We start from the raw sequence: 18,291 nt of genomic DNA, 5'->3' as shown, positions 1-18,291 counted from the left end.
GAGGTCTTCCTTCTTGCCCTCAACTGCGAAAGTATAAGAGCAGCTGCCCCCGGACGCCAAGAGAGAGGCTCCGATTTCTTCTGTTGAGTTACGTGCTCTCCCGTCTCTCCACTTCGGTCGACCTGACCGCCCGCTCTTTTGCGATGTTAGAATAAACAAGTTGTTCTGTTACCAGTCGACTCATGCTTTGCCGGGACCTTCGGATGCTTCCAGTGCCCCAGGCCGCCAGGCCAACGCTACCCTTGGGGCTTGCGACCCATTTGCAACAACGGGCGTCAGCGCTGAGTTTGCAACAACTCGTGCCAGCGGTGCGATTCACAACAACCGGTGGCATCGGTGAGATTCTAAACACTATGAACAATCAGCATAGATTCAGTGTGCTGTACGTTACTGTGCAAGTTGCTGTTAATTACCTCATTAGGGCCTAAACACAGAACATCCATTTTTGGATAGCCTACAAAATATTTTTCGTAGGAATAAAATAATTGCATTACTGAAATCAGCTGGTAAAAACACATTAGCTGTGCAAATTTCTTTTAAATTGTTTAAGAAAATAAGAAAGTAATTTAAAGTGCTTTGTGCCCCCCTTACATGATAGCATTATAGGCAGACTTTACAGACTTCATAGGGCACTCGCGAAGGAAGTACAGTCTAACACAGCATATCAAAGCGCTAGCTGTCACAAGGGAAGGATGCGATAAACTGGCATGGCGTGCACGTGCCCGACGTTTCAAAAGGCGACCTTGGCACGAGAGAAGTATGCGTGCATACGTGGTCTAGTTGCATTGGGCTGAAGTGCTGCAAGACATGAGATTCGATCCTATGTACCACCGACCACACATTGCTTTATACAGCAAAACTTTCTCATAACAAAGCTGAAGGGGAAGCCAAGATTACTTTGTTATGTCCATTATTACATGTACCGGAATATGAACCTCTATGTTGATTTCAACGAGAATTTCACTTACTTCGTAATATATATTTTGTTATACTGTTAAACCAAGATTAATGAAGTCAGTAAAATTGGCAATATGCTTCGTTATATTGAAATTCAATATTTTTTGCAAACAAGTGCGGTCGCTAGTGGATACGTCTTAAACGGCAGGGGCTGGAAAATTTTCAGAATTGTTGGGCAATCGAAAAAGCAAAATTGGATGAGAAGAAACAAAGTATTTTGTGAAATCTGACAGTCGGCGACGAAAGACAACAGTTTCATGGCGTATTGGTGACATCTTCAAATCGGTGGCGCTAAGGGTAACAGCCCAGCCACGCTTTCGCGTCCACTCCACCCCCATGTCTGATAGTGTCACCCACAGGGGGACAAAGCTATCACGGAAAGCGCGAACAGTGGGGAGCAAATGCTCCGCCTGCCTCTCGCTTCAATGTGTCTCCCAAATTGGAGATTACCAACCTCCTGCACCAAACGCACAGAAAGACAGCGTAGGATGCCACACCATCTCAGCTTGCCCAGTCTTCGCACGTGCGGCAGATTACCTTTAAAACAGGGTGCGTGGGCTGGCTATGCGCTCAGCCACACTGGCAGCCATGGCTGTGCTAGGAAAGGAGACATGCATCAGCCTGCACCCTCCCCCCCCCTGCCTCCCTTGTGTGCACTCGATCTCATTACCACAAGCTCGCACCCCTCTCCCTCTTGCTCACACGGGAAGACTGCGCTCGTCCAGCCAACATCCTTCTCGGCTCCCTACAGCACACTTTCACTCGCACTGAAAGCATACAACGCGCGGGCGTGATAGGATCTTATCGCACTAGGACTTTGTACAGAACACGGCGCCGCTCTACTTCAGCAGTCACTCTCAGTAGCTTGGCGCACGATTTGAGAGGTGCGCTCACAAGCCGCCGAGTGTAATTCAACAATTTGACCATCTGCATCCACAGAGGTTTCCATTTATTGTCTCATTATTCCTTCGTGGTGGCACCGAAATTTCATTACATTTAAATCGTGCATAAACACACTTCATTACATACATGGTGTTCTACAGACAAGAAGTTATAAAAACTTAAATACTTTGTTATATCGTGAATTTCATTATATTCAACTTTGCTATATTAATGTTTAACTGTACTCCACTTCACTATATTAAGGTGTTACTGTAGCATTATACGCACACTTCACCCAGTTAGGAGGTACCTAAAATGAAACTCTAGGTATGTCGAGCGTATGCAATCATGCTACAGTGTGCACAAAATTGCAATATTGATAAGAGGTATACAAGCGTCACCTTGATAAATGAAATAATTTTGATAAATCAGGCTTTGTGTTCAATCTGGCAACTTTTGTAACAGATAGTATGGTAAAAGCTTACCACAGAGACTAACACTGCTACGATGGCCTCTTGTAGGAAGCAGCCAGTAGGTTAAATTGTCAGTGAAAGTGAATGAGATTTACACGTAAGAACAGTGTAGTACACCTTCCGAAAGAAAGTGGGAGTAGTAGTCTTGTTCATATTAAAACACAAAATCATTTTGTGAGATTTAGTTAGATTGAATTTTGGGGTTTTACATGCCAAAACTACAAATTTCATTATGAGGCACGCCGTAGGGTGGACTCGGGATTAATTTTCCCCACCAGGTGATCTTTAACATGCCCCCAATGCACGGGACACAGATGTTCTTGCATTTCACCCTCATCGAAATGCAGCCACTGCGGCTGGGACTTGATCCCGTGACCTTGTGCTTAGCAGGCCAACACCATAGCTCCTGGCACAGCACCAAGCATGCTGTCTTGGCACATTGCCGGGAACACTATTGCCCGTAGATGCTGGAACATCCACTATTGGTCACTCGAAATCTCGTAAAAGTGACTGTACGCCAAAAATGAATGACTGAGAATACCGCTACTAATACCAGCTTTGCAACTGGTATGATTGAGGAGCTCTTCTGTCAGCCAAACTGAGGTGGACGGGAGAGCTCCTCAATCATACCACTTGTAAAGATCCACATAGGCCACGTTTCAGGATTTAGGCACTGTGATCGACAAAAGCACGGGGAATCAGCCAATTGTTGCATTATCTACGAACAATGTAACTACAAGATGGCACCAATCTCTGCTGCTGTCCTCCCGTCTCCTAATGCGAGGCCAATAATTTATCTTTTCATCATTCAGTTTGTGGGTCATAGCTTCTTGTACTGGGCCCATAGTGCGTTATCACTCGTGCATAACGGTACACACTGCTTTCAATCGTTTTCAACTTCACTCAGAAGCAATTACATTACATATTCATCCCAGATATGAAGTCTGACGCACGTTACTGTACGGAACTCATTTAAGCACTTTCTTGCCATCAGATTTCGTGAGAAATGACAGCAATTTTAACTGGACAGCTGTCGCCACAGATGGCATTCTGTGGAATGAATACATAACGACAACCAACATTTTGAACATCATGCCACACCTCACTCAGACTTAAACCATGGCAACACCACCTCCTCCACAGAACAATTCATAAAGTCATACTGAATCTGGCTAGGTTTTTTTCGGACATGATGCGCGGACGATGAACACAGCACTCGGTGTCGTCCAACTCTAGACAACATTGGAGGTGTTGTTGGCAATAAACCACTGCGGCACAGCAGCAGATGCGAAAGCTTCTGCAAATATAAATCTTCATCAACATAGCATCAAGTTGTTACTTTGGTAGTCAACTCTCAAATTTAAAGAACATTCTTTTTTTTTCATTCAAATTTCTTTTTTTTGTTTGACTGTCTGACTACTTGGAAATTTTATTATGGCCCCTTCCGCATAAGAAAAATTGGCTGGTGACTGTGCTTTCTTTAATACGATGTAGAACTTCATGTAGTAAAATTTCGATAGAACGAAGCAAAGTGCCAATTTACTGACTTTGTTATATTGAAGTTTAACTGTCCTCAGGCTAGAAAGGCATGCTCCTCGTGGGGATGCTCGACTCTCTTGTGCCCCCGTATGTTGTTTTCCCCACAGGGCTCTCGCATCTCCTATAATATGCCTTACTTATATAGCTAAGCGCCGCCGCCAGTCGGTGTAATTGCAGAATAGTATGTGAGATAGCACGAGTGTTGCGCTGCTAACACCATATAATGGCGGGTTTACTCAGACACAAACAGGAGGAGCCTCTTCCTCTTTGGCTTGGGGTCGGCTGTGTGCAGTCGTACCACGCTCGCACCTACACACTTTACGGAACCGTCCTGAGAAAGGTTTCGGAGCCGGACAGCGGGATGGATGAACACTACCTTTCAAACATGCCACCATTCGCGTGGCTGTACATGTAAACCATTAGGCATTGGCGTCCAGCGTTGGGGCGAACATATTGACTCTCTATACACTGTCATGGTAAGCCTGACTTCCTCAATTCATCAGCACCCATAGGTACGTTCTATTGTTTGCAATTCGGCTAGCTTACGTTGATGTATGAAAGGAGCAATAAATGCTCTCGTGATTGTCTACACTACTGCGCTGTCGTTCCTTTGTCATCACAGCACGTTTGAGACTCCACATCTGGCGCCCAACATGAGGCTCTTGGTGCACCGAATCACAGATTTGACAGCTTTGCTCGGTTCAAGATAATCTTTGTTTGAACTGAAGCATACACATACCGTGGATTTTGCTCACTAGCATCAGCGTCATGCTTTCTTGTGAGGGATGATTGCTGCGGCATGTTTGAACTTAATGACGAGCTAAGCCTTTTCCGAAGTTCTTGGAAGATATTCGTTGGTATGAAAGCCACATGATCTGCATCCTGAAAGAGCAAGGCCTAGTGCCAGTGGAGCATTGGCAAGCCTGAAGGCAGTGAATATTGACACGTGTACTTATATTTATCGGGCGACCACGTTTCGCCGCCTAACAAATCTTATCGCACAGCGCGGGACGCGCTTGCATGTATCCGAAGTTTCTGGAAAGTTATCGATGCTTCTATCCACAGTCTGTTGTCGACGAACCTTCTGTTATCTGATTTATTCGCCTGACTCGAATGGTGTAGAACTTTGTGGAAGGCACGCGGGTCCCAACGATTAGTCTGGAACATTCGACGATCCTGTATAAAAGCCGACGCGCTTGACCCGCTGATCAGATTTCCGACGATCGCCGACTGTGTTCGCCGCTTTCGTTGTGCTATAAGTGTAGCCTGTTTTGTGGGCACAAGTTCGCCCAATAAAAGTTAGTTTTCTCGTTCACAGTATTGCTACTGTGTTCTTCTACGTCACCACCACGTGACATCTGGTGGAGGTGCTTTGCGTTCATGTACCGGACGCCCCCACAAAGCCGTGACCCAAGCCCTCACTCGGAAGACACCAACGTCGCCAAGAACCAGCGAGGTAGCCGCAGGCTGCAAGGACTGCCCCCGGAGCACGGACTTTTGCCTGAGACGACTAGGAAGATGGCCACCACGTCAACCCCAATGGCAGCCCCAGCGTCACCCGTCGTGCTGCAGCAGCCCAGGGAGCCTCCGACGTTCCGCGGTTCAACTTTCGAGGACCCGGAAAGCTGGCTCGAGACGTACGAGAGAGTCGCTACCTTTAACAACTGGAACAGCGACGACAAACTGCGATATGTCTTCTTCGCTTTGGAAGACGCGGCCAGGACGTGGTTCGAGAACCGAGAAGCCACCTTAACGACCTGGGAACTTTTCCGAAGCGGCTTCCTGCAGACGTTCACAAGCGTCGTACACCGAGAACGAGCCCAAGCGCTATTAGAAACCCGGGTGCAGCTACCTAATGAGACGACCGCGATCTACACGGAAGAAATGAGCCGTCTCTTCCGCCACGCCGACCCTGAAATGCCCGAGGAGAAGAAAGTCCGCCTGCTGATGCGTGGTGTGAAGGAGGAACTTTTTGCCGGAATGGTACGAAGCCCACCGAAGACCGTGGACGAGTTTCTTCGCGAGGCCACCAGCATCGAGAAGACACTCGAGATCCGAAACCGGCAATTCGACCGCCGCACAAACTCGACGAACTACGCCGGAGTTCAATCACTGGCCACCGACGACCTGCGCGAGGCTATCCGAGCGGTCGTGCGTGAGGAGCTACAAAAGCTGTTCCCACCATCACAGCCTCAAGTGGCTTCGATTGCCGACGCCGTGCGTGAAGAGCTCCAACAACAACTTGGAGTAGCCGCTGTATCGCCCCAGCCTGAGCCGCAAGCGATGACCTACGCCGCCGTCGCACGCCGTCAAGGTCCCCCTCCGCGACCGCGCCAGGGCCCTGTCACGCCGCAGTTCCGTCGTCCGCCGCCGCCAGCGCCAGCACGACCACCCGTCGCCCAGCGGACCTACGCGAGGAAGACGGACATTTGGCGCGCTCCTGACCACCGCCCGCTCTGCTACCACTGCGGAGAAGCGGGGCACATCTACCGCCGATGCCCATACCGGGAGATGGGACTGCGAGGCTTCGCCGTTAACGCGCCGCGGCCACAGATTGGCGAACGACCTCGCGATATCGCCGACTACCTCGCCGCCACTCAGTGGAGCCCTCGACGAGCTTCCCATTCGCCGTCACCAGGCCGCTACCTGTCGCCGCAGCGCCGACCATACACTGGCCCAGCCCGGGGCCGGTCCGTCAGCCCATATCCGGAAAACTAAAAGCAGCAACCGATGGAGGTGCGGTTGCTGTTCGTCGAACTGACGAAGATCCTCCGCCGCCGACGAAGACGACGAAGAAACCATCTCGACGACTTCATGACGACACGCCGCCGTCCCGAAGAAGTCGGGAAGCCAAGACTACACCGACGAAAGACGACTTGACGACGCGACGTTCCAGCTTCAGATCAACACGACGCAGCCGTGATCCGACGCCAAGACCCAACTGCAACGCCAGACAAAGAACCACCGACCTCGACGTGCTTCTCGACGGCCACGCAGTCACTGCCTTAGTCGACACAGGGGCCGATTACTCCGTAATGAGTGGACACATCGCCGTCCAGTTGAAGAAGGTTAAGACTGCATGGGAAGGCCCTCAAATTCGGACCGCTGGAGGACACCTGATTACGCCGACAGGAATGTGCACGGCAAGAATTACCATTCACGACCGGACTTACCCTGTCACCTTCGTTATCCTCCAACAGTGTTCACGAGACGTCATTCTCGGCATGGACTTCCTCAACCAACACGGCGCAGTCATCGACCTGAAGTCGAAGTCAATAACGCTGTCGGAAGATCATGCAATACCGCCGGAGAGCCCTCGTAGTCACCACGCCTTGAGTGTGCTTGAAGATCAAGTGAGCATCCCGCCTCGCTCCAGCATTGTTATTTTGGTCGGCACCGAAACACCCGCTGACGTAGAAGGCGTCATCGAAGGCGACCAACGTCTACTGCTCGACCGTGAAATTTGCGTCGCAAGAGGGATCGCTCGACTGCACGGAGGAAACACGAAAGTGTTGCTGACAAACTTCAGCAAGGAGTTCAAGCACATCAACAAGGGCACGACGATCGCATACATCGAGGAAATTGTGGAAACCAGCGATGCCTTTGTCCTCGCGGATTCTATCGCATCTACCCTGACAACCGTAGTTCCCGAGCCAGACTTCGACATAAGTCCAAGTCTCCCCGTGATTAAGCAGCAACAGCTCAGAAGTCTGCTTCGACGATACAAAGGCTGCTTTTCGACGTCATCGAGGATTCGACAAACACCAGTCGCAAAGCATCGCATAATAACCGAAGAATGCGCTCGACCACTACGCCAGAGCCCTTACCGAGTTTCGACGCGGGAACGTGAAGCTATAAGAGAACAAGTCGACGAAATGCTGCGCGACGACATCATCCAGCCGTCGAAAAGCCCGTGGGCATCCCCTGTTGTCCTGGTAAAGAAAAAGGACGGAACCCTACGTTTCTGTGTCGATTATCGTCGACTGAACAAGATCACGAAGAAGGATGTATACCCCCTCCCACGGATAGACGACGCATTAGATCGGCTCTGCAACGCTAAATACTTCTCGTCGATGGACCTCAAGTCTGGCTATTGGCAAATTGAAGTCGACGAAAGAGATCGCGAAAAGACCGCCTTCATCACCCCAGACGGCCTCTACGAGTTCAAGGTTATGCCATTTGGACTGTGCTCGGCGCCTGCAACGTTCCAGCGCGTGATGGACACGGTTTTAGCAGGATTGAAGTGGCAGACCTGTCTCGTTTACTTGGATGACGTCGTTGTCTTCGCCGAAAATTTCGACGAACACCTTAGGCGGCTCGCAACAGTACTCGAGGCCATCAAGTCATCAGGGCTCACTCTGAAGCCAGAAAAGTGCCGCTTCGCCTACGATGAGCTTCTGTTCCTAGGCCACGTCATCAGCAAGTCTGGAGTCCGCCCCGACCCGCAGAAGACAGCTGCCATCGCAAAGTTCCCGCAGCCCACCGACAAGAAGGCAGTGCGTAGATTTCTTGGCATGTGTGCCTACTACAGGCGATTTGTCAAGGACTTTTCACGCATCGCTGAGCCGCTGACACAGCTAACTAAATGTGACATCGAGTTCAAGTGGGAAACGCCGCAGGCTGACGCATTTGAAGAACTCAAACGACGCATGCAGTCGCCGCCCGTACTTGCGCACTTCGACGAGCTCGCCGATACCGAAATCCACACTGACGCCAGTAGCCTAGGCCTCGGTGCCGTCCTAGTCCAGAGAAAAGATGGACATGAACACGTGATAGCTTACGCTAGCCGGTCGTTGTCAAAAGCGGAAGGCAATTATTCCACAACGGAAAAGGAATGCCTCGCCATCGTTTGGGCTACAGCGAAATTTCGCCCCTACCTATATGGCAGGCCATTCAGAGTGGTCAGCGACCATCACGCGTTGTGTTGGCTAGCTAACTTAAAGGACCCTTCAGGACGGCTGGCACGATGGAGCCTCAGACTACAAGAATACGACATCACTGTAACATACAAGTCCGGTCGAAAACACTCAGATGCCGATTGCCTATCACGCGCCCCCATTGACCCGCCGCCGCAAGATAACGAGGACGACGATGCCTTCCTTGGAATAATAAGCGCGGAAGACTTCGCTGATCAACAACGAGGGGACCCGGAGCTAAAAGCCCTTGTCGAGTATTTGGAAGGGCACACCGACGTTGTCCCCAGGGCATTTAAGCGTGGATTATCTTCGTTCACGCTTCAAAACAACCTACTCGTGAAGAAAAACTTTTCACCAGTCCGCGCCAACTACCTTCTTGTTGTTCCGTCGGCGCTGCGTCCAGAAGTACTGCACGCCTTACACGACGATCCCACTGCTGGGCACCTCGGATTCTCCCGGGCGCTGTCGAGGATACATGAAAGGTATTACTGGCCGCGTCTTACCGCCGACGTCGCCCGTTACGTCAAGACATGCCGAGACTGTCAACGACGCAAGACACCACCGACAAGGCCAGCAGGGTTACTACAGCCGATTGAACCTCCTCGTCGACCATTCGAGCAGATTGGGATGGATTTGTTGGGGCCGTTTCCGACGTCAACATCCGGGAATAAGTGGATCGTCGTGGCGACGGACTATCTCACCCGATTCGCTGAAACAAAAGCTCTACCGAAAGGCAGCGCAACCGAGGTGGCGAAATTTTTCGTCGAGAACATCCTGCTGCGACATGGCGCCCCAGAAGTCCTCATCACCGACAGAGGAACGGCTTTTACAGCAGAGCTCACCCAAGCCATTCTGCAATATAGCCAGACAAGCCACAGGAGGACAACTGCCTACCATCCGCAAACTAATGGTCTCACGGAGCGCCTGAATAAGACCCTCGCCGACATGCTAGCGATGTACGTCGACGTTGAGCACAAGACGTGGGACGCGGTCCTGCCGTATGTAACCTTCGCTTACAACACGGCGGTGCAAGAAACAACACAGATCACGCCGTTTAAGCTGGTTTACGGCAGGAACCCGACGACGACGCTCGACGCCATGCTGCCCCACGTCATTGACGAAGAGAATGTTGACGTCGCTAGCTATCTCCAGCGCGCCGAAGAAGCCCGACAGCTCGCCCGCCTCCGGATCAAGAGCCAGCAGAGGACCGACAGCCGACGCTACAACCTCCGACGACGCTTTATCGAGTACCAGCCCGGTGACCGTGTTTGGGTTTGGACCCCTATACGCCGACGAGGACTGAGCGAGAAGCTCTTGCGTCGCTATTTCGGACCGTACAAGATCATCCGACGTATTGGCGTACTGGACTATGAGGTCGTGCCAGACGGCATTTCGCTGTCACAGCGGCGTCGCTCACGACCTGAAATTGTCCACGTTGTGTGACTCAAGCCGTACCACCAGCGTTGACGAACTTTGGGACTTCGCGTAACTGACTTTTAGACTTGATTTCTTTTCGTTGTTTTGTTACTTATGTTTAATAAGTGTCCTTTTGTGTGTCGCTCTCTTATATTTGTAGCATCGGGACGATGCTTTTTAAGAGGGGGGTATTGACACGTGTACTTATATTTATCGGGCGACCACGTTTCGCCGCCTAACAAATCTTATCGCACAGCGCGGGACGCGCTTGCATGTATCCGAAGTTTCTGGAAAGTTATCGATGCTTCTATCCACAGTCTGTTGTCGACGAACCTTCTGTTATCTGATTTATTCGCCTGACTCGAATGGTGTAGAACTTTGTGGAAGGCACGCGGGTCCCAACGATTAGTCTGGAACATTCGACGATCCTGTATAAAAGCCGACGCGCTTGACCCGCTGATCAGATTTCCGACGATCGCCGACTGTGTTCGCCGCTTTCGTTGTGCTATAAGTGTAGCCTGTTTTGTGGGCACAAGTTCGCCCAATAAAAGTTAGTTTTCTCGTTCACAGTATTGCTACTGTGTTCTTCTACGTCACCACCACGTGACAATATGGAAGCCTCATAGGTAGTCCGAGTTTGTTATATAAATAGCTTCTTCTATCTCTTTGACTCTGGGAGCCATTGCTCCGGAAGCTGGCCAATGGCACATATGGCCAAAGGTTATATGTGTGCACATATAGCCTTTAGGGGCTCTAATGGCCCATTAGGGGTTGTCTGACATTGCTGCTTGGCACTGGGAGCTCCGACACCATCCGGGACAGTGGGCACCATCCACTCGGATGCCGAATGCACCGAAGGGGGTAAAACCACGTCACGGAGCTTCTGTTTCCTTGCAGTTGCCTGCTTTTCACCCACTTTGGGCGCTGTTCTTGGGTGCCGGTTGTTGTCAGAGTAGCGACTCGTTAGGCCTAAGGCTTTTCACAGCTGTCTGTTGTGTAGGCAGGGACACAAACTGGTTAACCGTGGCTTTGAGGTGCCGCAATGTGCTTCCCTCATTCCAGTTAGCTTTGCATGAATCGGAATTACTCATTCGAATCAAGAAAGCAAGCTTGGTTCACATGAATTTAGCATCTGAGTAGCCACACGATATTTTTCTGGCCAAATTAAACATCGTACCCCCCACGGGCAATGCGCATGGTAAATTCCTCTCCCTTGCACTATTCTATGTTTGTTGAGTGCGCTGAGTACATGCAGCATTAGTGGAGTCACCGCTGGTCTGCTGTCACCTACACATTATCTGCACTGCCACCCAGCACCACAATCAAGCCACCCCAGGCAATGGAGATGCCTGTGGCTGGTTCGGTGCAGTGACATCAGCAGCCACCTGTGTCCAGCTCGCAAGCCTCGGTGGCTGGTACAAGAGCCACCAGCAGTCACCAACAGCTAATGCGGCTCTAGCCAGCAGGATGCAATCTGTCTGCAGAGTAGCTGCTGTGACCAACAGACACCAGCAGTGCATCCCAGAGATATATTCGGCTTGCTGGTTATTGACAAAAGTGCGTAGACAGTTCCTCAGTGCAGCCACCACTGCATGTACTATCTCTTGCTTGCAAAAACTCCCGTTGATGTTAGACCATGTAGCATGATTTTGACAGAATATGTAGCAATTTAAGGTGGGGAGGATGTGGGGACCCTCGAATCTCATGCAGCCCCTTATGTTTTCCCTGCATGGCTCTCACATCTCCTGTAATCCGGCTTGTCTGCGTAGCTAAGCGCTGTCGCCGGTCAGTGTTGTTGCGGAATAGTATGTGCAATGGTTGAGCTCATAACACAACTTAACGGTGAGGCTAATTGGACACAAGACGGAGTAGCCTCTTCCTCTTTGGCTTGGAGTTGGCTATGTACACGGACATTTTAGGAACTCGCTGGCACACTTCGCAGGACCATCCTGACAAAGGCTTTGGAGCAGGACACCGAGGATGGGCGAACGTGATCATGCAAACACGCCACCGTTTGCATGTTTGCTGTACACGAGAAGGGTTAGGCGTTAGTTTCCAGCATGAGAGTGAACATATTTGCTCGATATCCTGTCATGGTGAGTCAGACCTCCTCGATTCATCAGCACCCATCGGCACGTTCTATCGGCAGTAATTCAGCTAGCTGGCATTGGTGCATGACGGGTGCAATAAATGCCTTTGTGGTTGTCTGCACTACTGTGTTGTCATTCTTTTGTCCCAAGAGCCCGTATGAGACCCCACATCCTTCACAGTTTCAAAAAAATTAACTGCCAATGACAAATCCTTCCCTTACCAGGCTATGGCATGTTACTTTAGCTTGGAACACTTAAAAGCAACATCATATACAAAAAGCCACAGTTGGCTTCCTCTACTTTGCTAGCCCTGCTTTCTCATCCTTCAAGGTGCCAAGTTCTTTCCACAAGTCAAAGGTAACATTTTGGTCAAGCTGACCATTTGGATGAGTTGGTATGGACCTACAATGAATTTTGGCTAGCACAACAGACGTGTACAAATAAACAAGACAGCACAACGCGCGAGAGAGCTTTAGCTGTGAGGGAGCACTTCTGGTGTCTCTTTTCTTCATCCTCATCTGTCATCCTACCATTCATTCACTCAGATCACATCTGCCCTCCTTTCCGAGCTGCCCCTCTCTGAAGCTTCGTAGCAGCACAAGCAAGACAAGAGAACCACAGGGAGACTTAAAGTGGATCAATGGTGCTTAAACAAGTGGCATCACCGGAGCCACCGTTTCGACAAGTGGACTTGTTTACGTCAAGACTTTGACATAGACAAGTCAAAATCACCAGACTACTCAGCAGACAGCTTGCTTAGAAAGTTTAGACTAATTAACATAGAGAATTTGTATAACTATCACCTTTGTAAAGAGTTAAGAGATGAAAAGAAACAAGGCATTAATATCATAATTAATCTGGCAAACTTGCAAACGAACACCCGTTATTATACAACTAGACATCCTGAGCACTGGGAAGTCCACCGTAACCACACTAATTACGGTGAACAAATGTTACGACACACAGTACGAAGTGTATAAATTATTCTTTTCGCAAAGAAATTGATATGATGAGCATTTTGAAAACAGAATTCAGAGATTTATTCCTTTAGTTGTTTAGAAATAGCGTTGAGAAAAAGTAATTCCTTCTTTTTTCTTTCTAAAATGCTACAAATGTACTACCTATGCACTACCTTTTATGGAAAGTTCTTCTCAGGTTTGATCTGTATGCTCTGTGTACCTGTTAATTCTTCTGTTTGATTTTATAACTGCTGTTCTTTCAAATCTTCGAAGTATTTTCAATCATGCATACTTACACTACGTTTCGTACTTGTATATATTTTACGGAAATTGTCTTTCACCATTTTTTAGTGATGTAAAAAATATCCATCAAAACGTGTGTGTGTGTGTGTGTGTGTGTGTGTGTGTGTGTGTGTGTGTGTGTGCGTGTATGCTGATCTGCATATGTATATTGTATGAGCTGCTGTTGCCTATGTAAACAAGGGGGGTGGGAGCTTGTCAAGCTGCTGTTCAACAGCTTTTTCTTCCATCTCCCCATGTTTCGAACAAACATGAAATAAATTGTATTCGTATTCGTAAAATGTTCCATGATGCACCTTCTTTGACTACTGTTGATCAGTAGCAGGACAAGGCTTACTTACACGGAAGACTTTACACTTCAGCACATGGCAGGTCGTTTCCTCGCAGGGAAGGCCGTTGTCCGTGAAGAATTCGCTGGCTGACCGCTCTATGTACTCCACGCCGATAACATTGTGAGCACGACCATAGAACCTACAGGAAGAGAGCCACGAGATGGGCGCAACAGTGAATCCGGACTCAATTACCTAAATGGGTATTAAGCTACATGGGGTCACAAGCAGGGTTATCAAGTTTGGCTATATTGTGCCAAAGTGGCCATTTTTCGAGCCTGCTGGCTCAGAATTTTAGCAGTCCAATAATGGTGCACACCGACCACTTAAAAGGTGTTGTGATGATCAGCCTGACTGTACTTCAGTGCTCTATAAACTCTGACCATTCAGTGTGGTCATATGAGGTGATGCTTGAATTCATTATAGGTAGGCACAATAGTAATGCAGTCACCAGGCACCATTAACCTTTATCTATAAAGGTTCTCTTCCCAGAAATGTTCTTGAGGGGGGAGGGGGGGATACGAAAATAAATGTCGCCAAATTTGAGTCACTCTTTTATTCTAATTCAATTATTGAGAACAGCCCAATGCGAGTTTAAGAACCTCTCCGTACTCCTAAAAAACACAGAGAGAACTCCAGTGCTATCAGAATACTCCCAGACAATGTAATGATATTTTGTGCCAAGGTGGCTACATTTTAAGCTTGCTAGCTGCAAAAATATTGGCCTTTCTAGTGGTTGGCTACTTAGTCATTCCTACTGAAATGATCTTCAGTCACTGCATTAGAGTTAAAAAATTACAGTTTCTGCTGAATCCTTTGAAACTCTCTTGAAGACCCCTGAGGTTCCCTGGAACCGCACTTCAGGGATAATCGTGGATGATATTCACACCAGCATGTGCCTTGTTCCCACGCAATGAACCCCTCTTGTCTGCTGTGTTAACCAGCATTACGGTCAACTGCATAACTAGCAATGGAACGACAAATAATAGGTGTAATGTTAAGAGAGAGGAAGGCAGTGGTACGGTTTAGTGAGCAAACGGGGATAGCCAATACTCCAGTTGACATTAAGAAGAAACGGAGCTGGGTAGGCCATGCACAGGGCAGATAAACGGCGGTCAATTAGTTATAAAATGGGTAGCAAAAGAAGGAAAGTGTGGTCGAGGACGGCAGGAAATTGGGTGGGGTGATGAAATTAGGAATCTTGCAGGTCTAAGATGGGTCAGCTAGCACAAGGCAGAGGTAATTGAAGATCACTTGGATAGGCCTTTGTCGTGCAGTGGACACAACATAGGCTCGTGACGACGACAATGGTGAACCAATCAAGACAATGCAACCATTAAGCAGTGCCACCACTGTGGTGTGAAAAAGAAGGAGAAAAAAAATCACACGCTGTGCAAACGGAGCATCCAAGCTATTCATACTTCGGCAGTCAAGGAACAGAGTACACTAAAAAAGGAGCTCACCATAACAGTTCAGGGGCCTTTCCACACAGTGGAATGAACACGCGGGCATTTTGCTTTCCAGCCAGGACCAGCTCTTGGTGTTGGTCCAGAAGCCTGCAAGGATTGCAGAGTGGGGTGGTCAGAAAAGTGCATCAGTGAAAGAGCAAGACTTTACTATGTGGAAAAGGTTCCTGTGCACAACTAAGGGACACTGCAACGTGCTTGATCCTTCCATCACAGTACACGACTCAAGTCACCTTCACCACGGCACACCATTGCACCTCCCCTGCAACTCGTGCCGCAACGCGCCACAAGAGACATCTACATTTTGCACTCATGCATGTTGCACTCAGTGTCACATGGTAGCTCATATGAGCGAAAAGGCTCTCCCGCTACAGAGAAACAAGAAAGCTTTCGGCAAGAGCCTTATACGCATTCCGGAACACCATGCCCCTTCTGCATGGAGTAGGTACAGCAACATTGAAAAGAAACCTGAATCTCTTGCCGCCAAAACTAAGCATTCCTTCTTTTCATCCACCCTACCCGCTTTGCTACATAATAATGCTAAGAAGCCAACAAACACTAACACCAAGGACAACATAAGAGAAATTACCTGTGTTTAATAAATGAAATAAAGAAACGATAAATTAATGGAAATGAAAGTGGATAAAGAACAACTTGCCGCAGGTGTGGAACGATCCCACAACCTTGATGTCAGTGTTTGTTGGCTTCTCATGATATGACTAATAAAAATCGGGCCCCTCGGTTCACCCCCTTTCTTCTCGTTTATTACATAACGAGGGTCTCGAATCCGGCAACATTGCTGCCTTCAGGTAGCATGTGTGGGTTTATTGACTGGTTGCCTTCACCCAAAAAAAGATCACGTTCTTGTGACACCTGCGGCAGAAAGGATGTTCTACATCCGTCGCCAAGGTCTGGGAGTGATGGCGCTGGCAAACACTCCCAGGGTTCTACTAGGATACATAAATACCCAAGAAAGTGGATGGGGAAACGGTGCCGCGGTAGCTCAATTGGTAGAGCATCGCACGCGATATGCGAAGGTTGTAGGATCGTTCCCCACCTGCGGCAAGTTGTTTTTTCATCCACTTTCACTTCCATTAATTTATACTTTCTTTATTTCATTTATTAAGCACAAGTAATTTCCCCTATGCTGTCCTTGGTGTCAGTGTTTGTTGGCTTCTTATGATATGACTAATCAAAAATTGGGCCCTTTGGTTAACTCCCTTTCTTCTCGTTTATAACAATGCTAAACAGTTCTGACAAGTTGTGAACCCTAAATCTTGCCCACCGATATCACTATGTGATGATCTCAACTTCCCTGTACAGCATGAAGATGGTGCTGAAACTCTAGTTTCGACTCTCTTTTCTGTGTTTACTGAAGAGCCGATAGGCAACCTTCTCAATTATCCCCACTCTGATCACCAAGTGATGCCTGGTAACACATTTGAAGCTAATGCCGTAATAAAAATAATTGAGTGCCTTAAACTAACATTGTCGGCCAGAATCAACAGCATAAATGTAAAAATACTAAAAAGCCACAAATAAATTTCCAGTGTACTTTTATCACACATTTTGCAATACTCCCTCTCAACCACCATTTACCGCCATCATACTCCACAATTCAAAGCTTGGCAAAATCATTCCTGTGCACAAAAATGGCCCGCAGTCATCACGAGAAAACCGCTTAAAAAACACGAGTGCTCCTTCAAAACTAATTGAACACATAATGTATTCAAACATAATAAAATTATGAATATCTGTATATCTTTCTCCGCTCGTCCAACATAGATTCCTTAAATACCGCTCATGTTCTAACCAACTTAGTCTCATTTGTTAACAATATCAGATTCAGCCTTGATATCACTGTACTCGTAGATGCACTCTTTTTAGGTTTTGAAAAAGCTTTTGACAAAGTTGCTTAATGACGCCTTCTACTAAAGCTTACACATTTGAACGTTAACCTTCTTGAGCTAAATTGGGTGCATGACTGCCTTGCTAATTGACAATAGTTTGTGTAGGCTAACAATCGAGCATCCCATAACACACCAGTTGCCTCAGACATGACCCAGTACATGATACTCGGTCGCTTACTTTTCCTAATTTGCATGTAAACAATCTGCCCAATAACATATTCTCTAACATTGGTTTGTTCACCAGAGACTGCGTTATTTAAATACCACAGCATCAATATAACAATCATGACTCTCATAAATTATTAAGTGATCTGCATCACATAGTAAGATGGTGCCACACGTGGTTGATGGCCCTTAACACAAAGAAAACTGCACTAGTTTCCTACCACCATTGGTTCGTGTATTCCACACCATGGTGTAGCATTTATATGGCTCCCACTTTTCTTCCTTAATATCTCGACGCCTGCTTATCTCGTAATAAGCATCACATACACTTGCATCACACCCCGTTCTCTGTAAAACTGCTTGCCTGCCAAATGCTAGAAGAGCCAAAGCTCGAGTACGCCTGCACAATTTGGGACCCCTACCAGATTAACCTTTCAAGCACCATGAGGTTCATTTATTCCGATTACTCTTATCCTACAACCACCACAACACTAAACGCTCGGGTCAACCTTGATTGTCTTAAATGCCACCACAAGATCTCGAGACTTTCCATTTTCCACAAATTATAACAATCGTCAACTAACCACTCCGTCATCACTTTCGCCCACTGACTATCGCTTCGCATAAGTCCTTAAAAAGTCATTCATCCTCCACCTGTCTATACTAGTGAACATCAGGGGATATATTCTCGGACGATCACTTTTGACAAGAGTGTCGCTTTCGTGTGACTAAGTACACGGTGCACTGTATGATTTGAGCGGTTTCGCTCAGCCAGCCAATCAGCTCATTCAGTTTTGCTCAACCAGCCAATCAGCGCACACTGAAAGTGACTATCCGAGAGTACATCTCATTTTCCCCTTTATCTATTCCTCATGTAAAACCACAAGAA

At 48.0% G+C, this 18,291-nt stretch overlaps 1 protein-coding gene across 1 annotated transcript in view; it reads right to left on the bottom strand.

Annotated features, from left to right (window-relative positions):
* LOC126528316 (thiopurine S-methyltransferase-like) overlaps positions 1-18,291 on the bottom strand; it is a 50,357-nt gene that overhangs the window by 30,727 nt on the left and 1,339 nt on the right. Inside the window, exons 3-4 of the mRNA XM_050176197.3 lie at positions 15,325-15,417; positions 13,874-14,003 (exon numbers count right to left, since the gene is read on the bottom strand). Coding sequence (XP_050032154.1) covers positions 13,874-14,003; positions 15,325-15,417 — 223 coding nt within the window. The remainder of the gene's footprint in view (positions 1-13,873; positions 14,004-15,324; positions 15,418-18,291) is intronic.

Source organism: Dermacentor andersoni, chromosome 9, assembly GCF_023375885.2.
Source record: "Dermacentor andersoni chromosome 9, qqDerAnde1_hic_scaffold, whole genome shotgun sequence".
Taxonomy (NCBI): Eukaryota; Metazoa; Arthropoda; class Arachnida; order Ixodida; family Ixodidae; genus Dermacentor; species Dermacentor andersoni.
Note: the sequence above shows the minus strand (reverse complement) of the source record. Positions and strands in the feature narration are given on the sequence as shown.